Below are 26536 nucleotides of genomic sequence, written 5' to 3'. Positions count from 1 at the left end.
TTGTGGAGTTGTGGTTATCCTACTTACGAAATAGTTACATTTTTGGCAGATATGATGGCTATAGGCTAGCTGATGTTGCAAGAGGTTTGTGTGTGGCGCTGTTTTCGTTTTAGATTGAATTGTAGTAGGACTCAGCTGATCCGAGTTAATGATACTAGAGACTCGCGACTCGTGGGTTAATTTAAAGATACGGGTGAAAGATCCGAGTGAATCACGACTCAAACAGGCGTAGTAGAGACCTCAGACCAGCCTCAGACGAGTCCAGGAATCCGCGTAGATCAGGGGTCGGCAATTACGTTTGGACCCGGGCCAATTTTTTTCCAGACAATGGCATCGCGGGCCATAGCTTTTGTAATGGGGGGGGGGGGGGGGGGGGGGGTTATAGGCCTACTATTTAAATTATGAATTATTATATTATATTAAAATAAACATCATCTAACTTTTAAAATGCATTTAATTTAATTCCATTAAAAACGTTTATTTGCTTATGTGCGCTGTTTTTATGCCGCCTGCTGCATCTCCTGTCGTCTCTCATGAAACAGGCGACTTGCCTAGCAACTTGCCGTAACTAATGTGTACAAATATTATTCTTTTGGATGACGTGTAAATGATTAGCTGAACATTGCTATATGCTAGTTATCGATGCAAAATGTCGTTGTCAAAAGCCTTGAAAAGAAAAATTGATTCAGAATGCAGGACCTACAAAGAAGAATGGAAGCAGAGGTATGTGTTGAGCCTGCCTGCATTTATTAATGCCAAGCCTATTAATTTAACGAAACATAGGCTATTTTTGACCTTGCCCACTGGAAGAGGGAGACAGGACACTTTTTTTTTTTTTTTTTTGCACAAGATTACGCGCACTCGCGTGCCAATACCGTTCCGACCTGTGCGTCAGGGATAACTGCAAGGATGTTCCACCTGTTGTTTTGTCACTTTAGTAGGACTATCATCTATACCTCAATAAATGTTTTGAAATTGATGGGATTGCTGTAGGCCTTTTTTTCTTTTTAAAAACATGGGGTTAAAAAAAATTTCATTTTTTTATTTTTTATTATTTAAACAGCAAATTAACGTCATCTCGCGGGCCAGATAGAATAGATGGCGGGCCAAAATTGGCCCGCGGGCCACTATTTGCCGACCCCTGGCGTAGATGTTGAACAGCCTTCCGGAGTGAACATCTGTTCCGGTTTCTCCATATGCTACGTTTAGTTTGAAACTCTGAAAGTTATAGTTAATATGGACCCATTGGATTTCACCGAGGGGGAATTTTATCAAGTCAATTTCGACTCAAGGGCGTACATCGACACGTTCTATTCAAATCCAAGTGGTCATACAGATGAAAATTATCTTGTGTTTGTTTTACAACGATTGAGTGAAACTTTCTCCTCAGGTGAGCTACCTTAATGTGTAAGATAGGTAGCTAGTCTGTGTATTGATATACCAAATTTAACTGAAGAAGATTGATTTAGTAACGACAGAAACTATCTGTGTATTTTCTTGGCTTCGCCATTAAGGAAAATATAAAGGTCAGCGCCTGATAGACGTTGGCAGCGCAGCTTCGATTCACTGCGTAATCAGTGCTTGTGCGCACTTTGACCACATCGTCCTGTCGGACTTCACAGACAGAAACCGCGCTGAGCTCAGCCAATGGCTCTGTAAAGCGCCTGGTTGTTTCGACTGGACCCCGGTGATCCAACAAGTTTGTCACATGGAAAAAGAAAGGCAAGCATTCATTTTTCAAGAACGATGTGGTCAGCCCTGACGCATGCTATCTTCAGTTGCAATGACATCTCCTTCCTTAATTTGGTGAATCATGGGTATATGTAATTTCAAACAGTTACTGCAAAGCAGGAACTGTGCCATTGATGTGGCAAAACATTGTAGACTCATTTTGTAGACAAACATTGTAGACCCATCAACTGCAGGCCTTATTTTATTTATCTAGCAAGTACTAGGTAAAGGTGGTTTTGTAATATAAGCATCACATCTGCTCATTCAGATTTTGTTCCAGAATAACAGTGTTTTTTTATATTTTCTCTTATGTTATAGCAAAAGCCCCGTTGAAGTGGAAGCCGTCCTTAGGCAGCGAGTGCAAAGCGTTGTGAAGTGTGATGTTCGCCTGGAGAACCCTTTCCATCCGTTGACGCAAGAGCCGGCGGATTGCGTAGTTACGTCTTTATGTTTGGAGGCGGCGTGTAAAGACTTCCCATCTTATTGTGACTCTCTTCGTTATGTCACATCAGTCCTAAAACCCGGTGGAGTACTGGTGATGATCGGTGCACTTGGAGAGTCCTTTTACATTGTAGCTGGACAACGTTTCTCCTGTTTACGCTTGACACGCAGCAACGTCGAAGAAACACTGCGAAAACTAGAGTTCTCTATTCTAGACTTTAACGTGTTTAAAAATGCCTCAGTGGAAATCAAACATGTTTCAGACTTTGAAGCTATATTTTATCTTGTAGCTCTTAAATCCATTTGAAATGCACCGGCCGCCTGTTGTTTTTCAGTAGCTTATGCACGCCGAGCGCATAGCCTACTTTATGATATAGATAATGGTAAGGAATAGCTTGGTGGAATATAGCCTAATCTAATGAATATAACAATCTAATCTTTCTAATAGTTATGTGATTTGTAGTAAATGTTATTATGACCGCCGCGCAGCGAAGCGGCGGTCATATAGGTTTAGTCAGATTTTTTTTTTTTTTTTTTTTTCGCATGTCCAAATTTCCGTCAAGGATTCCCGGGACACTGTAAGACCGGGGTACACGAAACTTGGTGGGCATGTAACCCCACATGGATAGCATGGAACCTACTTTTTTCGTTTTGATCTGTAGCCCCCCCCCCCCCCCCTGGACTGGATCCCCGAAAGGAGGGTAGGGCAGACACTTTTCTGTGAATATCTCGAGGTTTAGGAGGACCATTTTTTTTGTATTTTGATCTCAAAGGGCCATGTCAACCCATTCCATAACCACTCATTTCATGTATAGCGCCACCTATTTAAACACAAAAAAGTAAAAATGAGGTGTTGTAATCGCAGGTATCTGTGACCTAACATAGTCAAAACTGCACGAAATAAGAAGTGTAGGATCATTATGACACCCTCTGAATGCACGCCAAGTTTCGTGGAATTCCGTTCATGGGGGGCCACACAATAAATGTATTTATGTTACTATACACCAACTGGCCTGTAGGTGGCCGGAGACAGTTTTCTGTGAATATCTTGAGAACCGTGGGGTTGTATAAAAGGTATATTAGTCATAGTCATAGTCAAGTTTATTTATATAGCACAATTTAAAACAACCTGTGGTTGACCAAAGTGCTCAAAAAAAAAAAAAAAAACAGATAAATAAATAGTTAATATAAGACAAAATGAATCAAGACACACACAAAAAAAAAACACAACAGGAAAATAAAACTAAAATAATATGTACATATATATAGCCTATAATTACATTCCACTATTCATTTAAAAGCCATTAATAGCATATGTTCTTTTAACTTGGCTTTAAAGGACAATTCCGGCGCAAAATGAACCTAGGGGTTAATAACACATGTGTACCGAGTTCGACCGTTCGCTGGGATTTGTTTTCATGCTAGTCGAATGTGACCAGTTTTATTGCAAACGGCTTATTAGCGTTTAACGCTAGCCTTCGGGGCACACGTACAGTAGAAAGAAATCGCTATTTCTATACCACTAACAAGGCTCAAAATAGCACCACACTTACACAGTAGCATAATGAGGGTCTCTACATGTAAACCGAAGCATTGAGAACTTTGTAAGTGTACAGGCAGTTTATTAAAAAGAAACACATTACCGTTCACGTCTGGTTCACATATACAGGCAGGCGATGTGAACTAAAATCAAACGTAATTTGCTCAATATAGGCCTATCAGAAATAATAGCTCCGATGTAACATAACTTGTATAGTGTACTTACTTAGTGGATCCATCTGGTCCCTCTGGTATGGATCGATCGCCGCCGCCTGTGTGGTATTGACTACAGGTAGCTTCTAGCTCTCTCTCTCATAGCCCTTATACGGAGCTCCCGCAGCTCTTCGTTGGTATTCCGACTCGAAAAGATAAGGACGTCCAATAAGGGTTCATCCTCGATGTCTTCAAATTCGTTCAAATAACCTGCCATCTCTTATGTCTCCTGTTGCGTTCAGTGCTTCTCTTTTGCACAGTCCTTCTGCAACAACGTTTCACCCGAGATTCACTTCACATCCCAGAGTTCTGTTTAACCAAGGCGCCTGCCTGTATGTGAACCAGACGTCAACGGTAATGTGTTTCTTTTTAATAAACTGCCTGTTCACTTACAAAGTTCTCAATGCTTCGGTTTACATGTAGAGACCCTCATTATGCTACTGTGTAAGTGTGGTGCTATTTTGAGCCTTGTTAGTGGTATAGAAATAGCGATTTCTTTCTACTGTACGTGTGCCCCGAAGGCTAGCGAACGCTAATAAGCCGTTTGCAATAAAACTAGTCACATTCGACTAGCATGAAAACAAATCCCAGCGAACGGTCGAACTCGGTACACATGTGTTATTAACCCCTAGGTTCATTTTGCGCCGGAATTGTCCTTTAAAAGCACCAATAGTTGGTGTAGATCTAATGTGAAAAGGGAGGTTGTTCCACAACTTGGTTGTCCCAGCTACTGAAAAAGCACGGTCACCTTTATTTTTTAGACGACTCTGAGGTACTGAGAGCAGTTGTTTATCTGATGACCTCAGAGTTCTGGGAGGGCAGTGAAAGTGTACAAGCTCACTTAGGTATTGGGGAGCTTGTCCATTTAAAGCTTTAAAGACAAAAAGAAGAATTTTGTAACCTACTCTAAATTTCACTGGTAGCCATTGCAGAGATTTCAAAACTGGAGAAATATGTTGTGTCTTTTTAGACTTGGTGAGCAGCCTTGCAGCTGCATTTTGCACCATCTGAAGTCGGGATAGAGTGGACTGAGTGACACCAAAATAAATGGAGTTACAGTAGTCCAGGCGGGATGAAATAAAGGCATGGATCAATATCTTAAAGTATTTGAACGAAAACATAGTTTTGGCTTTACTTAAGATTCTAAGGTGGTAAAAAGATGACTTGACAACAACATTAATTTGTTTCTCAAATTTAAAATCAGGGTCAAGTAGAAAGCCAAGATTTCTTGCATAAGGTTTTACAAATCTGGCAAAAGACCCTAGTTCACTAATTGCATTATTTGCAGCTTCATGTGAACCAAAAAATAGAATTTCTGTTTTGGATTCATTCAGTTTTAAAAAATTGGTCGACATCCATTGTTTAATCTCTTTTAGGCAATCAAGCAATGGGTTTAGAGCACCAGAGGAACCACATTTAAATGGGAGATACAGTTGTTATAGATATTACATAAATCTATGAACTAATCATGTTTTGGTACTTGTTGTCTAGCAGATACCAGTGAGAATTGAGTGTGCATAATGCAATTCAGTGAGACAGTTAGAATCATATATGCCTTTCAGCGTGACTTATTTTTGTGGAAAATATCTGCTGGACTGGGCGGCGGTCATATTTTGTACCGCTCTGCGGTACATCTAGTTTGTATAGCACCTTCATACATTAAATATAGCTCACATGAAGAACAGCAAAAATGGCAAAAGCTAAACAAACAGCAAAAGTGAGACCAAAAGTGAGATACTGTAGCAAGGCAAAACTTAGAAAGCAAAACTAAAATGACAAAGCAAAAAGACAGCATAACAGATAAGAAGTTTTAAAAATGAAATTGAATAATATAGGCTATGCTAAGGTACATGCAATAGGATAGTAATAAAATGTGACCGAAGGATAGTATATATAGTGTATAGTGTATAATTGAAGTCATTCCTCGTTCAACTAAGACCTTCATCATAAACCATGTGTTAAATAGCGTGTGTATGTTTCAAACAGAAGTCCGAATAGTTATTCACTGGATAAAATGTAGTCGAATTTATTATATTTGACCATTAGATGGAGCTGTTGCATCAAGCTCGACCCTGGCATCTCATCGACCCTGACATCTCAGGCCCCAGCTCCTCCATCCATACCTGGAGGCTGAAAAACATCTAACAGCAAAAAGCATGCTGGGTATGCAATAGGAAATTTGATCCACAAAGTGTCATAAAATTAACCCACACAATATTTAGTAGATGACAATGAAATATTTTAACCATTTGCAAAAAGAGGGAAAACTATATGGAGCCCCTGAGGTGACATCTGGATGAGGAAAATAAAACCTAATTGAGGGGAACAAATTTGGCTGAGAAAGAAGAAATGTTGGTTGGGGGGGGGGGGGGTCAGGATGACAGTAGATGGCAATACCATATCAGAAATGTCCTGTAGCTGTCAATATATAGTAGAAAGCAGGAGCCATTTGTTTTTCCTCAATTAGACCCCCTCCCCCCATCATCTCATTTTTTTTCTGCCATGTCACCTTGGGGGCTCCGTAGAAATCTAGCAATTTTACAGGATGACTTCGATGACATTCCATTTTTTTTACTTTGACGATGCCTGTGCACCTGCATCAATGTATACTTGAGACATCATGTCACATTTTGAAACGTAATTTGAACTCATTTTGGGTTACTGAAAGTGTGCTGTGGAAATGGAGGCAGCATTTGCATATAGACTCAAGAGATGATTACTTGCTCAAATCTAACACCTGATGTTCTGCCATTCCCTGAGGACCAAGGGGAAGTTTGGCACACTGAACTACAGGAAACAGCAGCACATGTCACCAGGAAATAAAAATTATTGTATCTGAAATCATGATGATTTGTACAATTAAAAAAAAATCAAGGCATTATCATTTCTGTATTCTGAAATTTACTTCATGGTGCATTGTGATAACCAGTCAGTCAATGTTGTTCTGTGTGTGATTGTTGCTTTTAAAATATAGAAGTATAACTGTATACTATTCAAGGAATAGGACAGGATTGTAATAATCCAAATTTGTGTGCAAAGAAAAGCCAATAAATTCACTATATCATTTGCATTTGTTTGTTCATATCAAGGTCATCATTGCCAAAGGTAAAACCTGGCAGCTGAAGAGTGAATACTATTCAGAGAACATTTAATAATGAATCCAGTCTCAGTCCTTTTCTGTTCTTTGGTCCTCTTATTCCAGGGTAAGTGATGTTCTCTTGACAGAACAGCATTCTTATGGAGTGCTAATTGTGTAAATGTCCTTATACCCTCTACAGAGTCCCAATCCCCAGAAGCAATATCTGTTCAAGAAGGAAGTCTCTCTGAACTGCAAAACCAGCAGGGATGATATACAGTATATGTCATCGCACTGCTAGCCTGGTACCAACAGAAAGTTGCAACAACCCCTAAACTCTTAATCTATTTGGCATTAACATGTCAATCAGGGACAACATCCAGATTTAATATCAGTGGGTGTCATAGACTTCAGAGCCACATCTAACGCCAACCCATCTAACAGATGTAAGGTTAAGCAATACACTGAACTAACAAACAGAACACTAGAAATGCACTCTCCCAACAGAAGTGTAAGAAATGTGTGCAAAGTCTGCAAACTGAAAGATCTTTCATGGTCTACTGCCATCTTGGAATCTTTATTTTTATGTCATTATGCCTGACATCTTTTCTACTATCTAATCTCATAACATGGATTCATTCATTAATGCTGTTTCCAGCTTTGTCTTTTGGAAGGCTGAGAAACATGGCAATGTTCCATGTCAGACTGAACTGGCAAACGTGATTTACAATGAAGCACAAAAAGCACTTTCAAATGCAAACATGCAAATGTATCCTTAATTTACAAGGATTTGTCAGTTTAAGCCATATCAAACATTAATACTACTAATGTGCATGTTAACTATTGTAAAACCTGGATGTAGGACTGTCTTTCACATTCATGTCATAATTTGCATGGTTATTTTGACTGTACGAGCGGCGTCAGAAATTTATAGTTTAATGAGTTGATTCCAGAGTAGCAATCTGATATTTTTGCAATGAGCATAACCATGAGTTTTAGTGTATATATTAGTGCTTCTGATGTGCTGTCAAGGTAAGAAGCTTTTACACTGCATGCCTCAGAGAAAGGAGTAGTGAGTATTAATTAATGTGATTCAAGACAAAAAAGAGAGTTTAGCTTAGTTGAACTATTTTCTTTCCAACAGAATCGAGTGGACAGATCACAGTCACACAAACCCCAGCAGTGAAAGCAGTTCAAGGAGAGTCATCTTAAACTGCAAAACCAGCAGTAATGTATACACAGCATGGGGATACCCCACGTTAGCCTGGTACCATCAGAAATCTGGAGCTGCTCCTAGACTCCTAGTCCACAAAGCAACAACTTTTCCCTGTGGGACACCATCCAGATTCAATGCCAGTGGATCTGAGGACTTCAGTTTAACTATCAGTGGAGTCCAGGCTGAAGATGCAGGAGAATACTACTGTCAGAGTTTCCACTACCCCAACAGTGTGTACATGTTCACACAGTGATACAGAGCCGTACAAAAACCTCCCTGTAAGACCATGTGTGACTAAATCACTACAGTACTGACTGAAGGTGACAAAGGGGGAGCCCATATGCAGTCATTAGCATAAAACAACAGATGTTTCGGAAGGCATTACTACAATCGCTACAAAAATTAAATGAGCAAGTTCACTGTTGTCCACAGTAATTATAACAACATTCCACTAAATAATGATGCAATAGTAAAGGCAACCGGTCTGGTTATGTAGCAAATGGCAAATTATATAAAAATGGTCAAAGTACTGGATCATGATTACATTCGGTATAACTTGAGTTTTACACACACACAGTGACATACACACACACAACTTTATCAAATGCATGAGCAGTGTTGGGAACGTTACTTTAAAAAAGTAATTAGTTATAGTTACTCACTACTTGTTCCAAAAAGTAACTGAGTTAGTAACTGAATTACTCTATGATAAGAGTAACTCTACCAGGGAAAGTAACTTTGCGTTACTGTTAAAAAAAAAAAGTTGCTATATGTCAAAGAATTTGGATTTTTTGAGCCGTTTTGAAAAGCCAGTTGAAATTAGTAGAACAGACAGGTGTTTGTAGGCTACATAACTTTCGATATTTATTAGATAGATAGATAGATAGATAGATACTTTATTGATCCCCAAGGAGAAATTGTACATCGACAGACCTACGGTTGACTTCAGCCTGTGTCATAGGTTTTTGTTGTGAGGCAGAAAGATCTAGCTTTTGCTGCTTGGAGGACATTGCTCCGAGTCCTTCTTTGCTAGTGGATGGCGAGCTATCATCTCTGGTGGAGGGGGGCTATCGGTGTTTTTGGCCACTAGCGTGTGTGAGATGCCTCATTAAATTAGAGTTGCTTACAACGGATGTCGACAAAGTCTTCGCTCCTGGGCATAATGTACACATTACATGCACGTTCTTGCCTTTGACCACAATGAATTTGAAGTAGTGCTTATATCTCCACCTTGAAAATGCCAACTTTTCATCGGATTGCTCCTGACCTCTGCTGTTTCATCGAATCTCTACTTTAGCTGTTGCGTGTGTGTGGCGCGTGTGCTGGCAAGTGTGTAAAAACACTGGCTCTGATTGGCTATCATGAAACATGACTCTGCCTTAGCCAATCCTAATCGCTTACGTCGTTATTAACCCACCTCCTCACTAGCTGTGAGCCAGGGGTGCGTTCTGATTACACAGTTTATTCAATCAATGCAAAGTAAGTAACGCACCGCATTTAACGTCCAGTAACGTTAACGGCGTTGTAACGTTATAAAAAGTAATTAATTAGATTACTCCGTTATTGACAAATTAACGCCGTTAGTAACGCCGTTATACTTAAACGCCGTTACTCCCAACACTGTGCATGAGAAAGTTTATCCATCTGTGAAACTGTCTTGTAACAGTAACAGAACTGATGAAATTTGCATGGTCAGAGCTCAGTAGTTTTCCACTCTCAGAATAGACACTTTCTGTTCCCTTATGTGCTGTTGCTTTATGACATTGAAGAACAAATTATACATTGTAGGAGAGTGATAAAGTGACAGTGACAGAACATTAAATAACATGCATGACTATTTGGAGTAGGCCTACACTAATCTGCAGTAAGTGTAATTTGGAATCTGTGAAGGTTATCACTTTATGTATCACTTTATGTTATTTGTATTCTAAAGAGGCAAATTAGGCAATGACTAGTATCAAAAGCAATTGGCAGTATCTGTAGTTGCACTTATTGCAGTTAGGCACACATTGGCTATCATTTAACATAGCAACAACCTTCCTCAGTCTTGTAGCAGGTGATACCCTAAAGCATTAGGGTCATCAGCCCAGTATGATGTCCCAGTAGCAAAATCACACGTTGTTCCACGGATCGATTCATGTCTTCATTGAAACTTAACAAAGTTGTGGTTATTTGATGTTTCAGTGCCCACTTTACTGTGAAAACTACTATTAACATGGGGGAGCTTATTTCTGTGGTGACTAAGGACTGCTTTATTTTGTGGGACACATTAATCACCTGACAATAAAAGTTTTATTTGCCATATCAGGCTGTGGTTCATTAAGACCAAAACCTCGCACCACGCAGACAGTTTCTGTCTGACAGTTAGGCCTACTGTCATCAACAATGTCCACTAATTCCTGTTTCACTTTCATGGACAGCTATCCAGTGTGTCATAATGATGCATTGTTGCATTACAGATTATATACTGTATATTGTAAGTACATTTGTAAGTGTATGTTTTGTCATTTATACTTAACATGACTGTGTCAGCCTAATGAGGAAAGTGTGGAGTGTGGTCTTGTGAGACCAGGGCAAGAGGATACTGGGAGTTGTAGGAAACAATGATGCGAGGATGCAAGATATTACTACATGATGATAAGCTCCAAAACCTCTGCTCCTGTCTCTCTAGCATTGTATGTTGTGTGCATTCAGATCTGCTACATGCAAGAATAATCCAAATGGGTTTCCACTGAGTCATTAGCGCAGTTCATTCATTCCAACTACAACTGCCAGACTATAATTAGAACTCAGATTGTGTATAAAATGACAACAAAGAATGCTATCAAATCTTTAATAAAAGCTTTCACTCACACAATTATGGTCATTTGACTAAATGCTGGTTTAACTGCATCATACACACACACACACACATGTACGGGCGCGCGCACACACACACACACACACACACACATATACACAGTCCCCTAATTAAGTGGTCACTGATGTGTCGAAACTCACATTTGCATGGCCATGGTTGCTGCTCTCAGAATAGAAATGAACCATTAACAGGTGTACAGCACTTTTGCACGGTTGTTTGAAACTGTATTTGATGAACTGTACTAAGGGTGTGTGCAATTTCATCTTAAATAAATACATTTTCTTTCTAAATGTTAACAATAACTGAATAACATAGGTATGGTTCAGTAGAAAGCTTTTATTTTTTCCATGTCAAATTTTGCAACAGAAACGGCACAAGAACATTTTCTGATTTTGATCAGGCAGAACAAGTAGATAACAGTAAAGGCTGTGGATGTATGTCAATGAAGACAGCAAACACAGTACAGTGAGCACATGAACGATAAAAAATAAGACAAATACTATAATCAGTCACCCAGACTGTAGAAAATGGAAGTAGGCTACTCTAGTCAGAGCATTCGCCTCTCTTTATAACCTTGGTGACTGGAGACTGGGAGCCCTGTTTGGCCTCACAGGTCACGGACGCAGCCTTGGTCCACTCCTGGGAAGGCATGGTCAGGGTGCTGCTCCAGCTGTACAGGCCGTTCTTCTCTGGACCCCAGCGACTGGCCACCCCAGGCCTGCTGTTCCCATCCACCTTCCAGCTGAGAGCCCAGTCTGACGGGAAGCCTCCGTTGGCCAGGCACACCAGCGTGGCAGTACTCTTGCTGGAGAGCTCTTCGCTTGACGGGGGCAAGACTGTCAGTTTGGGGCTGGTGTTACCTGAAAGCCAGAGGGAGACACGAATGGGACAGCAAGTAGATTAAAGTCGTTAGATAACATTCACAACCATGAATGTTATTGCAGGTGTTTAATGGATTATCTGAAAATAGCATGGCCATCATCATTGATATCGTTCGCAACAATATTTCGTTTTCATGTCGATTTGCAAGTTCGTTTTTTTAGTGTTCTATTCAGAACAGTCGATGGTTTTTGACCGAAAAAATAGGTCAATGAACTTGTTTAGCAGGTGCCGCAATGAACTCATAGCTAAATAGCCATATCTTTGTTTTTATCGTAGTTCTCCCCTATAGGCTGCATGGTATTTTGATAGCCTACAGTGACGATACAATCCTTACAAACGAGAGCAAAATCTATAGCTTAAAATACACCAATTGCTGTTAATATACTGCTCAAAAGTAACACATCATACACTGGATCGGTACTCTGACACTGTTTGGTTCTGAGCACAAGTAAAAATTTTGAGGCGAGTGTTTTATTTTGAAAAACTGTCAGACATTCTGTGAATGTAGTTTGAGAATGGAGAAAAGGGTGGAAGGTTTCAAAAAATGTGTTTTAACAATTGTGGAAAACTGTAAGTGTTCCCTTAATTTTTTTGAGCAGTGTATATTTTAGCCTATAGGTCCAGTTTCTATATAAGTCATGGTAATGGCAATTTTAAACTATAACAATTTACTGTTTTATATTGAAAACACGTCATGCAAGCAGTTTGACAAATCTATGTTCAGCAAAAAAATGAAAACCCTAAAAGCAAACATTATTAGTCCTACTTACTTCCAACTTCAAGCTTCGTGCCGCTACCAAAAGTCTACCACAGTGGTACAAATCTATTCAGAGCCTGTACAAAAACCTCCTCACGCGTCAGTGACTTGCATCTGCATCTTAACGCATGCAGGGTGCATTTAGTGGTTCATCCAACAAGTGGCCTGTAGCTTAAAGCTGGTTTTGGGGAAATTAGGAAATGGGCTATATAGCTATTCGTTTCATCTAAGGATATAAAAAAGGAAAACGGCAGGCCGCCCGAAATAAAACATAATGTGAAAAAGTAATTTTGTTTTACATCGACTTATTCTGAACAGCGAACGGTTTTCAACCAGTTATTCGGTATAAGGCTACAATTCTTCAATGACATACAAAAATAAATCTACTTTTTACAGATGACACAAGTTCCTTATTATGGCATAATGCGCAGCGCAGGCTACTTTTGAGATTCACCTGGTATACAGATTTTTTGCCATATATTGTGAAAAGTCCATAAACTCGCAAACCAAGTGGAATGTTTTTAGCTGAAAGAATCGCATCGCCTACATTTAGGTTAAGAAAAACAATCACTTAGGCATACTTAGCCAACTTCAAGCTTCGTGCCGCCTCCAAAAGTGTACCACAGTGATATAAACTCTATCATTTGTACAAAAACTCTACCTCCAAATACGCACTACAAACGTTTATCCATTACTTTTCACAAAAGTCAATTCAACAACAACTCTGCATGCACAGGTATTCGTATTTGGCAATTAATTGGTCTAACCATAGCCTATACAATTTATAGTAGCTCAGCAATAGAAAAATAGCATATTTCTACTTACTTCCAACATCAAGCTTCGTGCCGCTACCAAAAGTCAACCACAGTGGTACAAATCTATTCAGAGCCTGTACAAAAACCTCCTCACGCGTCAGTGACTAACATCTTTAACGCATGCAGGGTGCGTTGGTTGATCCAACAAGTGGCCTGTAGCTTAAAGCTTTTTTTTTTTGGAAACAGTAGAAAATAGGCTATATGCCCATTCGTTTCATCTAGTATAAGGCTATAAAAAAAGAAAACGACAGGCCGCCCGAAATAAAACATAGCCTAACTCTGGAACAGTGATTATGTTTTTTTGTATTATTATTACTTCGACATATTCTGAACAGCCAACGGGTTTTAACCTAATGCACAGTTATTCGGTAATGCAATGATATAAAAAGTTACGCCTACATTTGATAGATGACAAAAGTTCCTTGTTGTGGCATAATGCGCAGCACAGGCTACTTTTGAGATTCGCCTGGCAGGCAATAGAGATTTTTACCATAAAAATATATTTGCAAAATGACCATACAATCGCACACAAAATTGGAAGGTGTTAAGCTGAAAGAATCGCATCGCCTACATTTAGGCTTAGTCCATAAGAAAAACAATCACTTACTTCCAACTTCAAGCTTCGTGCCGCTTCCAAATGTGTACCACAGTGATACAAACCCTATCAGCCGTCGTACAAAAACCCTACCTCCAAGTACGCACAACTACAAACGTTAATATTTCTCTATTATTCTTCACAAATTTCAATTCAACAGCAACTCCGCAGCCGCAGCCATAGTCTCTTTGAATCAAATGAATATTAAAGATGTATAGGCCCTATCTTATTTGATAATGTATTGGTTCAACCATATTATAGTCTACAATTTATAGTAGCTATAACAAATACAAAAATAGGCATGGCATTTGACGCATAGAGTGAGGATAAAATCATTATAAATGAGAACAAATTGAAATAATTGTAGCCTAAAATAGACTAATTGCTGTGACTTCTGCATCTACCACAGTAAATAAGCCTAATTGCAGAACCTAAAAAACACCACTTGCGTCTGCATCTTTAGGCTAGAGCATGCGGAGTTGCAGAGCAAAGCTGTTCTTGGAATCATTAGAAAATGTGTATCCTCTGTAACAGAAGGTTGCAAGTTGTCTTGACGTTTTATCTGCATAATTTACGAATACTCCATCAATTATAGGCACCGTATTTCAGAACCGCGGACAGCGACAGCCGACCCGGTATCAACGAATTACTGTAGTAGAATATCTACTAGCCATTGCACAGTGCAACATAGGCAAGGAATAGATGAAGACAGGTGTCAGGTCTGTGGAATAGATAAAACAAGCGTGTATATTACAATGTTTTGACGTGGAATAGACAGTCTTTTGAGGTAACTCTACTGATGTAACTATTTTGGTTACTCCACGGCAGTAGGTGGCAGCATTGTAAAGACTTGAAACAACGTGCACCGACAGCAAGAATCACCGATAAGTGCCACTTCCTGTATTTACATGGCTGGTCGTTTCTGTGTTCACGTACTAGCCTAATCCGTAACTAACTCCTCGCCAAATGTATGGCGTTTGCATGCTCCTTTATCTGTAAGGATTTAAATAAATCGCGTTCTTCATAGGAAGAATGACATCCACAGAGCATTTCAAAACTAGTAAGTTCTTTGCCTTTGTCTTTTTGGCTTATTGGATGTAGCCTACTAGCCGACTAACTTCAGCTGAATTTAGCATATGTGCGCGTGAACACGTCAACAACAAAGAGCCTTAATCGGACATCATTCAACTAAGTTTTAACAGGAAGACATGCTTGTTTCTTATTGTAGAAATGTTCACCAAGTGTAAATAAAAGTAATAATCTGTGTGTTCACAATGAAGCGGAAATAATTATTAAATTATAAGCAACACATTGACATGTGCGACGTGCAACGTTAGCAAGACCTAGGCTACCTCTTTTACCTCAAAACCCAACTTTCCAGCTGCATGGCGGCAATTTTTTTTGAGAGCTTGTTAGCCAGCTAGCTGCTAGGCCTACTTGTGCAAGTCCTCATTGTTATTTCGACTAACTTACTTGTTCCCTTTTTACAGTGAAATAACCATGCATTAGTGTGGATTTATCACAATCATATTTATTTTAATTTTTTATGTATCTCTCAACAGCCACTCCCCTGCCTCTCTCCTCCTTACGCCTTTTGGTGTCTCCACTACGGTTGATGTCAGCGTTTATGTGGCAGGTGGCAGAATACCACAGCATTGCCCATTATGGAAAGTTGGTGGAATTTATCAGTCTGGTGTCTGATGCAGCCCCTAGGTTCTTTAACCAAAGCCAAATCACAAAGCTCGTCATTCAGCTTCAAACCAGGGTGAGGTCTTTGCTGTGTGCCCAACTCCTTTCGATTGTAGGGCTGTCTTGTCAGCTCATATTGTATAATGTTGTATGAATATTTATGTTTGATGGAGAGTGCACATAATATCAAACATATATCACTTGGGACTTATATAAATTGAATCCTTTACAGACTTCATTGTGGATAGGATGTGGTTATGATTGCCTTTGTGCACTGTGTTTTATGGATTCATCCAACTGCAATATAGAAAGGACTTTAGTTCTTCATTCCCTTTTGTTATATATCTCTTATGTCAGACAATACTGTTTTTTTAAGTAATACAAGTAATACAAACACGTCATTCATGAATTTGTTTAGATGATCTTGGAGTCTTACCGTACTGAATGCCCATCACCGATGACCATCCAGCCTCACCTTGACGTATTAATCAGGCTGAAACAGTCGGTATGGGATTCTGTTTCTCGCTTTCTTAACTAGTGTCATGTTTTGTTGTTGTTTTGTTACCTCTCCATGCTCACTGACATTTTTACCATTTTAAACATGCTTTATTTTAGTGTAAGGAGGAAGAGGCTGTGAAGTACTTAGATGACTTTGCCGAGCTGATTCAAACGGTCCTGACAAACCCAAACTCAAGAGCTCATTATTTTCAGGTAAGTGTCTGAACTGTCCTTATCACCCCTTCATATGTGGTGTCTTTGTCACACAGCCTTTAATCCTGCTACTCTACTCTGCCTCTCTGCAGAATGTGTTTCCTCAGCTGTATGGTCCAGAATATGAGGTGGCACTTCAGAATCTGGTCTTGGAGTTCCTCTTCAGAGTCGAGGAGTTGTTACCAGTGCCAGACTTGAGACAGGTTAGTTTTAGTGAATACCCCCCCCCCCCCCCCCCCCCCGCACACACACACACAAACACAAACAAACAAACAAATAAATAAATAACACACACTCTACCCTACCTTGCCTCCATAAATAGACTGCATTGTGGCTGCGTGCTGCCCCCTGTGCTTTGGAGGACTGCACACAGCTACTTGCACATCCTGAAGACCTGCAGAACCTGGTTGCGGTGATGAGTGGTATGCCAGTACTTTAACCAAAAACATTCACTTGTGTCAGACTTGTTGTGATGTGTATATTTATATTCATTGGATTGATTAGACATGCATGGAACAGTTGCACACTCCAAAGATTTAGGATATTTACTATCATTCATTATCTTGATCATGTACTGTATGTAGGGCTTAAAGTGTTCAGGCACTGTGCCTGAATTCAGGCGTGAGCTGGACTGGCACATGCTTAAGATTTGAAAATAGACAATGAGACTACAGTATATTCTCATAAGTGTCTGATAACTTCAGGCACAGACATTTTTATTGCTTCAAGCCCTGTGTATGTCACATCACATCTGTATGTTTTCATATCTCTTTCTCATAGTACTCTGTATGCTTCACTCCTCCACAGCTCCTCCTGCATGTCTGATTGAGGAGGAAGTTGTGGTCATCGCTGACCCGTCCAGTCCAGTAGAAGTTATGGAAAGTGTTGTGATCACCGATTCAAGTCAACCTCATGAAATTGTGGAGTGTGATGAACCACAGGAGTTCAACAGTGTCGAATATGTGTCTGATGAAGAGCCCAGTCCTGAAGAGGCTCACGCGTCACAGATTGGAGAGATAGTGAACACAATCCAAAGCTTAAGAGAGGCCGCAAGTGAAGGTGCGTCACAGTTTGATAGCACAAAGACAAACCAACAGATATATGTGATCCAGCAACCTGCAAGACCCAATGAAAAGTCCTCTACCCCCTCCACTGTGTACGTGATAAACCCTGTTGCTGTCAATAAGCGTCGTGCAGAGACGTCAGAAGTCACACCAATCAGTGTGGAAAAATGGATTTCCCAAATAGCAGGCAAAGCCATTTCACTTCCTTTTTTACCAAGCCTGCCCAAATCGAGCATTCCTCGCACCAGAACTGCAAGGTCTCGCTGCCGTTCACGTGGTGACCAGGACAAGGCTCTTCTCGGCAAAAAGACCACATCCAGCGACGGCACGTCAGGTGAGTCCCAGGAATCTCCACAAGCTCGGAAGCACCGTGAAACATACACGTGTGACCAGTGTGGCAAAGGCTTTTCCTACCAGTGTCTGTTAGATGACCACGAGCGCACTCACACGGGTCTCAAACCATTCCAGTGCTCCGTTTGCGGGAAGACATTCCGCTCCCGTAGCTTCCTAACAATCCACGAGAAGATCCACTCTAACGTGCGTCCGTTCCAGTGCCAGGTGTGCAACAAGGCGTTCCGGAAGCGTGCAGATGTGGTGAAACACCACCTGGTGCATACGGGCGAGAAACCGTACAAGTGCACGGTCTGCGGGAAGGGTTTCACTCAGGGGTCGTACCTTAAGATTCACCAGGCCTGCCACACCTCGGAGCACGAATATCCTTGTCCTCACTGTGAGAAGACCTTCCCCACGGCCTTCAAGCTGCGCATGCACGAGCGCTACCACACAATGGAGCGGCCCCATCACTGCTCCAAGTGCGGCAAGAGCTTCATCCACCTCTCCATGCTCAAGAGGCACATGGGCTATCACGCGGGCAAGCGCCAGTACCTCTGCTCGCTGTGCGGCAAGGCGTTTGTCTACATGTTCGACCTCAAGAAGCACCAGCGTCAACACGACAAGCCCAAAGAGGAAGTGCCTTGCCACATCTGTCAGAAGACCTTCTCTAGCCCCGAGGGGCTGAGGTGCCACATGCGTATCCATTCCGGCGAGCAGCCCTTCCAGTGCCAGGAATGCGGCAAGTCCTTCACCCAGCTGGGAAACCTGAGGAGGCACCAGCGGGTCCACACAGGCGAGCGCCCGTTCACCTGCAAGGTGTGCAACAAGACCTTCAAGCACTCCTCCCACCTGAAGGACCATTCACACATCCACACAGGCACCTGGCCATACCAGTGCGGACAGTGTGGCAAACAGTTCAGGTCCCCCGGGCTCCTAAAGAGGCACGAAAGAACTCACTTGGACCCACAAGAGGGGCGAAGGAGTGGTCGCAGGAAGCAGAACCCACAGAGAACCTGATTTCCTTTGGGTCACTGAGATGTTTTTTGAAGTTAAAAGAAGTTCCAAGAGTTCTTGTTGTCTGCAGAAGAGAACATGGCAAAGATAACTATATCAAGTTCTGTACCTCCTACTATACAAAGTGCAAGATCTAGAGTTGTCCATTTCTCTGTCAATATTCAGTCCAGTTGTCTGGCTAACTAAAGAACTGTTTTGTGGCATACACCCTCAGGTAAAGAGGGACATAGGCTATGTTAAAACAATTCATAGTTACTTTTGGCAATAGCCAATCCAGAGTGATGATAAAATGTGTTTGATATGAATGCCTGTCCTTCCTAGAATACTGTAAATAAATCCATGGTTTTGCAGGCAATTTTCATGGACCTTTGAAAGAAAGACAGTAAAGAAATATCATTGCAATCAATTTATGTTATATGTTTTGTCCAAAATGTATTAATACACACTCTATGCAACTGGCCTGCTACTGACATATGCTCCTTTTCAGAATGGTTCAACTTAGTGTCTCATTTTGATGTATACATTTGCCCAATAAAGTGAATATAGGACTTCAAAAAAGGTTTAGTAGTCTAATTCTATTGAAGAAATAATGCACATTCACCATTGTATAGCCTACTATATGGGAATTATATAGTTATTTTAGCTTGGAAACATACTTAATATGGAGCAACAAACTTCTCAGATATAAAAGTAAATCAATATTTTATGAAAAGTGGGTCAACAACAACATTCTTTTTATTTCTCAGTTAATCAATGTAGAAGGCCAATATTTTGCTATCCCAATTCCTCCCAGAGAATATAGTATTGTATTTGCTGCACAGCCTGATGGTTTTGTAAGATTGATTCTAGAACTTCTGAGCAATCAGTTCTACATACAGATATATAACATAAGAGATAGAAAATGCAACAATAAATGGTTAAGACAGATAGTGCACCCCATCACACCTCGTAAAAGTTATTGGGGTGGCATCTTTAACAATAGGATATAGGGTTTGATCTTATTACAGTGAATATGCACTAAATAACAAAGTTAATGTATTTTAAGATAATTAGTTTATTCTACCTCACTATCTCTGCTCAAACGATACAGAGGTAATATATCTGATGTGTGTTTTTTGTGGTTGTCCCGTTTGAAAATGTAATTTAGTTTGTGATGGTATTTACTAAAGGTTTTTTTGGGTAGAACTAGAACATGTGTGGTGCTTTGTGGTCGTGTAATGTCACTTTTCAAATATATATATATATATTTTTTATTTTTTATTTTTATGAAAATGCAGACAGGCTACACAAATGTTGGAAATGTGGTACGTGTTGTCTTCCGAAACTCTAGATGGCAGTAATTCAGAGAAGGCTCTTAGTGGGTCTCGCGGAGAATAAGAAATGTGTAAACATGGCGTCAGATGCAAAGTAGGCATGTACCTTTTACTGTCTATGGCATGCAAACATCATTAGAAAACAGCTACAACGAGCTTGATCTAAAGTGTCACGCTGATATTTGCTGTCTGGATAAAATAGCATACCACCATGGAGCTGTTCGAGAGTCGCAATGGTAAATGTGGCTTTTCTCTAGCTGGTAGCAACTGCACCTGACTTGTGCATGCCTACAACTAGTTTATCTTACTCATTCTCGCTGGAGTTTGGTTGTTGAATATTATCAAGAGCATTAAATAAATCTGTGTTTTAGGATACACTGGCTCACTTTAGTTGTTATCACAAATTAACAGTGTTTGTTAATATCCGTTAAATAACCATCTGCTAATCTTCCAGACAGGACCTTTCCTCCTCCTCTCCCTTTGGCATCCTTGCTTGCGTCTTTTGGTTTCCCCAGTCCGTCTGCTGTCAGCGTGTATGTGGCACGTAGTGAAATGCTGCAAAGTTTCCCACTACAGTAAGCTGGAGGAGTTTGCGACCCTTGTTACAGAAGCAGTACCAGAGCCCGTCTACGGATTCTCTGGCAGTACCAAGCCTGTTGAGTTACCGCCGGAGCGCTGAGCTCATTCTGCGACTTAGGACAAAGGTGGGTTATGGTGGTCAATGTATTCTTTCATACAAACATGGGTAGTATATTTGTGGACGTTTAGGGCGTTTGTTTTTGGGAGGTAACCAGGTATACGCCATGCTGTTGGAGGTGCAATCAAACACTGTATCACCATTGAGGTCACATATGAGCTGGCTCAAGGGTTATACAAGTATTTTGTGTGTTTAGTTTATAATGAAAGCACAGTTTTGTGTCCACGTCTGGCTCCTTGGCTATCATTTTGGTAACTATAACAGGCAATTTACGTCTTTAGACCTAAACATATCGGAGGTGTCAAATGTTGAGATACTCTAGTCTAGATTTTTTAACGTTAATCACTCCTATGATGTAATCAGTGTTGGGAGTAACGAGTTACAAAAGTAATGTAATTACTGTAATATATTGCTTTTTGCTGTAACGCGGTAATGTAAGGCATTACAAAAAACAATTGGGTAATATTTTACTCGGTACAAACTTCAGTAACGCGCATTACAATGCATTTTAACCTGAAATTAAGTGGTGTTATGTTTTGATCACTTAGGACTTACGACTTAGGTCGCAAAAACAGTGACTTCAGACTTGACTTGCGACTCCACTCAAAATACTTCAGACTTGACTCGGACTCGAGCTTCGAGACTCCTGAACAAGCTGTATTTCCAACCCGATCACACTCGCCATGCGTATGATTCCGGACGCAAACCTGTGCACGCCAATGCGTACAGTAATGTACGCAATTGTCAATAATTCGCACATGCGCGATAGCCTGAAATAGGCTTCCTCGAGCTTGCAATGGTTTTCACAGGTAGGCTACAGTAGGCTAGCTTAAATCCGTTCATTTGCTCGTGTTTGCTATTGTTTCTGTTTCAAAATGTGTGTTTAAACTGCTACCCTATTTTAGTCTGATAACATGACCTATCCCGCACATCTGTAGGATATTTAATATTTATTGGCGATAGTGTTTTTTTTTTTTTAATTGGTATAAACCAGCGTGCATTTTATAGGATACGAGCGAGCCTAATTTTAATAATAATAGCCTGGTAAAGCTGTAATATTTTAATTTGAGCCTTGTTAAACATCCGCGATATATTTAGTAGTTTGTTTGAGATTTGTGGACTGTTTGGAAGGTGACTGCTATAAAGTTCTCGGACATATTTTTTAACTCACCAAAAGTGGCGAAAGTCCAGTTCAAATCGGAGAAATTTGTGATCACGTCCTTATTGATGTCATTAGTTTGCGACATAATTGTCCACTCCTCGGCTGCCGCAGCCCAGATGGATGTATAGGGATGGATGTTGTGGTCAGCCTTGGTAAATTGGTAAAAAAGTATGTCTTTTTTCGTAGTCAGTTAAACTCCTGTTCTGCCTTGTTCGCTTCCACGTTTTGCAAGTATAAGAAAACAAGATCACGTCAATAGGCCTAGGTTCTAAGACAACAGCTGGCAGCAGTCTGCCTGCCCCGTGTCTTACCATGCCGGTGTTGTGTGCCTTCTGGTTTTTCCCACCTACTGGTTTCCTTGCGCGTGCTCGCGTTGCTCACCACAGCTGCAGGAGTTGTCAAACAAGTTGTTTTCGGCGGATTTGAAGTCGCATTTCATATCTATCCCATGATCATTACACTACAATCACTCGTACAAAATACATGTAAAATAAAGGCTATAATTTTGCCCTTTATAGCATTAAAATGGATTCGAACCTGCAATAAATACGCACACCTATGAACCAGACCGACCTAATCAGCGCATTATCTCTTTGAGCCACTCCAATTCGCTGAAAACTGTCATCAATCACCTATTAATTAACCACACAAGCAACATTTTGTCTTGCATTAGGTGACACAAATGGTATTGCCTTTATCTTATAACTTCTTGTCTGAGCGACTATCAGGCCTATGGTTTTGAAAAGTCAAAAGTTCCCTGACAAAGACATTCGTAAGAATGTTTATTGACTTGAAAAATACGCTAATTTTTGCAAACTCCCTTCATTCAACCCTTGAAGACATCGCGGTCTGGTGCACTAAAATGTAGATCGTTTCTTCTGTCGTACCATTTAATTTCTAAGAATTTAGGTCTACTAGACTACTACTACTACTACTAGACCTACAATAACGTCATCACCAAATACATATTTTATTTTTATTTGATCAACCACAAAGAGTAGCATACAGTGCACTGACGGCCGTAGCAGCCTAAGGTAACCAGTTGTTTTAGATGAAGGGCAACCACTTGTTTCAGATAGCCTGGACAACATGTTACCTGGGTGTTGCCTACGTTATTAATTGATGGTAGCCTACAATAGTTAATTGTATCGCGTAACAGCCAGGTATTAGTTGGCTCAAGGAGTAGGGAATCAGGCTGGAGAGAGTCGTGTATGTATTGCTTTTGCGGTATCGAATCCAGTTTAATGCTAGTTTTCAAAACATATATTTGTTTACGTCTTTTGTCCGAGTGGCTGTAATGTAGTCGAGCGCTCATGGCGTATATGAAAAGCGACTTCAAACCGCCTAAAAACAACTTGTTTGTAAATGTCTGACAACTGCTGCAGCGCATGCACGCGCAAGGAAACCAGTAGGTGGAGAAACCAGAAGGCACACAACACCGGTGATGTAAGTAAACAATGTCCCGTTTAATGTCAATATACTGTTCACGTTGATAGTTGGCCATTGGGTAATGTTTCCATTTTCTTTTCTACTGTACTTTGATAAGAAAACGATACATTTTCAATTATGGAATGGAAAGATCATTCTATACATCGATGTTGCATGCACGCAATGAAAAAGCTAATAAGCTAGCGCTGGCTATAGGCAAACTTCATCAAAATGGGCAATCAACTGGCCGATACAATACTGCACTGAGCTAGCCATCTAGTCATGAGTTTGTGGTTGTAGCTGTTGAGATGCCCAGCTGTTATGGGGAAACAAAATAACATGGCAAAATAACAAAATAACATGGCACCAAAGAATTGTCTTGTTTGTTTCGGTGTTTGTTGCTGCTGCTGTTGTTGTTTTTCTAGTTCAGCTCTAGTTCTAGTTTCTAGTTCTAGTATGCGTAGTATTGTTGTTGTTAAAAAAAAAGGAGAACGCTTACAGTAGGCATAGTAATTATTCTTGGATGGGGATTTGGAGAAAGAGTCTTAATGATCTTTCAGATAAGGTGGACTCCTCATTTTCAACTGTGAATGGCCTTAACTACCGTCTGTGTCTTCTGCAGTGACTAAAGGAAGACGTGAAGTGGTCCCCAAAAACATCAGAGAAGTATGCTAAGGTCCCAGTGCCCATGGTGCACCTCACTGCTTGTTCATACGAAGTCCTTTAAGGCAAGTCCCTCCACTCGGCAGCCATATTGCAACGCTTTTTGCACTCATCGGGCATCCGTTTTGGCAGAAATGCGCATGCCCAAGGCTTCACGACACCAATCTTGCTCCAGCGGCGAGATCACAACACATGATTGGCACTATGTCTTCACAACACACCACATTATTGGCTCAATGTATTCACAAGACAGCACATGATTGGCTCAATGTATTCACATGTCGACGCTTTCCCGCAGAAGGGATGTGATATGTGTAGACAACTGTGTTACAAACTAACCCCATGCATTTCAATGGAGAATTTTTTGAGTGTTGTGTCCATAGGACAAAACGGATCCACAAAACCGTGAATCATCATCCAATCCACAAAATGTCCATGTTTTACTGTGCCTCCATTGAGAGCATACTAACATACTGCATGTGCGTACAGTATGGTACACAAGCTGCACAGCAGCTCAGAGGAAAGCATTCTAGAGGGTCATCAATGCCGGTCAAAAGACCGTTGGCTGCCCTCTTCCCACACTGGAAGAACTACACAGTTCCCATTGTCTCAAAAAAGCCCAGAACATTATAAAGGACACCCACCATCCTGGTCACCCCCTGTTTGAACTGTTGGAACAGAGTAGAAGGACAAGTAGAAGGACAAGTTATTGCAGTAGGATAACACAGTTTTTATCCTACTGCAATAACCACCCTCAATGCGGTAAATTGCAATATGGAAGCTAATGTGAACTAGATCAATGCAATGACAGAAAGTATACATGTTGTTTGATGTATGTTCATACTGTTTTATACAATGACTGTGTGTGTTTATGTATGCTGCTAATGCTGTTATATGTTTCTATTTATTGTTTTTTAAGTAGCACTTAAATTATATTTATATAGACTCAATGAATGATGCAAGCACAGTAGAGCACTTCCTAAAGTTGCTTTATCTTCCTGTACCTTCCATGCACATGCGATATTACATTTTACAATGACTATGGTAGTTACTGAGTGGCGATGCAAAATGAGTGCAGTTAATGAATGATGCGTTGGTGTCTCTTACAATCCTGCTTTTACCAAATTGCTTTATCCAGAAAGCAATTTAGGCTAGATCTGTCAGAATTAAGACTATGGTTCCAGAACAGCCTCATCCCCTCAGCATTACTCAATATGTTCATGACACAAGACCCTGTACTGTAACATTGTGACTATAACTTATGTGAATGTATATGCAACTGACTGTCATGGTTTGATCTGTTGTACTGTTGCTGTTCATGTAATATTACACATACTGTATTGTTGTCACAGTAAGGTATTAAACTGTTGGTCCAGCTTATCCCTGCCAATGTAGGCAGAGCTCTGAATGTATGGCTCTGAATGTAGGTTCAACTGGTTTTGCAGTTTGTCAAAATGCTTTAATGCTTTAACATTGCTTCATCTCTGTAAGGGTATGTACTTGTAATATCACAAAGGCATCATGGAAGTTAATGAGTGGAAAAGCAACAGCCTCATCCCTTCAGCAGTCTCTTTACTCAATACACTCAAGACACAAGACCCTGTACTGTTGCTGTTGTACATTTAATATTACACATACTGTATTGTTGACATCAAGACCACCTGTGTGTGAGCACTTGTACTCTTATGTTGGTCTTTGTTTTACATTGAATTGATATCATGCATTACCATCAACAAGTGAAATAAAGTGTTTTCTTGTGTGATGCCGTTGTAGTATTTATTTTTATCTGAAATAGTCTGACATGCAATTTATTGTTATTTAACTCCGTTATTATGTGGTTGAATTTAATTTAAAATGCATTATCTTCCTATTTGTTGGAACTATTAGTAGGCCTAGCTCTAGTAATAATAGTAGCAAGCACATTGTTTATATGATTGACCTTCTGTACATTTGCAAAACAGTGATCATATACTTCTCTACCACATTGGATCAGCTGGCAGACGCCCTGGATTCTATTGTGTTTTTCTATTCCATGGTGAAGAAGAAATAGTGCAACAGATAAGGACATTTTAACACTAAACAATACCATTTAACACTAAACAATATATAACAACAAATCACACGACAAAATCACAAGATAAAAACACAAGAATGTCACAGTCAGCAAAGAAATTGTAAATTATGTGTTGTGATAGAGCAGAAAAATGTGCAAAAGTGCAATGATGCAAAATATGTGTATTGTCAGAGTGCCAACAAATAAATAAAAAAAAAATACTACATACAAAGCACTGAGGCTTCTCTTCCCAGAGGACAGGAGGCTGAAAAGACTGAGCAGTC

General features: G+C 40.3%; 3 protein-coding genes and 1 gene segment (V, D, J or C); 3 read left to right on the top strand and 1 right to left on the bottom strand.

Annotated features, from left to right (window-relative positions):
- Nucleotides 1–1183: 1183 nt before the first annotated feature.
- Nucleotides 1184–2748, top strand: LOC143136751 (nicotinamide N-methyltransferase). The gene is made up of 3 exons (XM_076297448.1): nucleotides 1184–1390; nucleotides 1515–1722; nucleotides 2050–2748. The coding sequence occupies exons 1-3, from the start codon at nucleotides 1237–1239 to the stop codon at nucleotides 2477–2479; spliced, it is 792 nt and encodes a 263-aa protein (XP_076153563.1). The 5' UTR covers nucleotides 1184–1236; the 3' UTR covers nucleotides 2480–2748.
- An 8649-nt stretch (nucleotides 2749–11397) lies between these two features.
- LOC143136407 (Ig kappa chain V-III region MOPC 63-like) overlaps nucleotides 11398–26536 on the bottom strand; it is a 62309-nt gene continuing 47170 nt past the window's right edge. The window contains 2 exon segments of the V gene segment in view: nucleotides 11398–11936; nucleotides 14138–14175. Of these exon segments, the coding sequence occupies nucleotides 11620–11936; nucleotides 14138–14175 (355 nt within the window).
- LOC143136401 (uncharacterized) lies at nucleotides 15005–19494 on the top strand. The gene is made up of 7 exons (XM_076297108.1): nucleotides 15005–15185; nucleotides 15688–15890; nucleotides 16233–16319; nucleotides 16430–16525; nucleotides 16618–16728; nucleotides 16848–16947; nucleotides 17333–19494. The coding sequence occupies exons 1-7, from the start codon at nucleotides 15158–15160 to the stop codon at nucleotides 18937–18939; spliced, it is 2232 nt and encodes a 743-aa protein (XP_076153223.1). The 5' UTR covers nucleotides 15005–15157; the 3' UTR covers nucleotides 18940–19494.
- LOC143136406 (uncharacterized) overlaps nucleotides 20332–26536 on the top strand; it is a 19244-nt gene continuing 13039 nt past the window's right edge. Inside the window, exons 1-3 of one of the 2 annotated variants that reach the window (XR_012989308.1) lie at nucleotides 20332–20485; nucleotides 20704–20953; nucleotides 24159–25961. The gene's annotated coding sequence lies outside the window, so the exon portion shown is untranslated. Of the gene's footprint in view, nucleotides 20486–20703; nucleotides 20954–24158; nucleotides 25962–26536 lie in introns of those variants that run through there. The other variant, XM_076297115.1, reaches the window with a different exon arrangement.

This window comes from Alosa pseudoharengus, unplaced genomic scaffold (assembly GCF_046254945.1).
Source record: "Alosa pseudoharengus isolate Yale_2024_CS ecotype anadromous, Long Island Sound unplaced genomic scaffold, YU_APseudo_1.1 YU_APseudo_1.1_scf_20, whole genome shotgun sequence".
Classification (NCBI taxonomy): Eukaryota; Metazoa; Chordata; class Actinopteri; order Clupeiformes; family Clupeidae; genus Alosa; species Alosa pseudoharengus.
The sequence above is the reverse complement of the archived record's forward strand: the minus strand, read 5'-3'. Positions and strand labels throughout refer to the sequence as shown.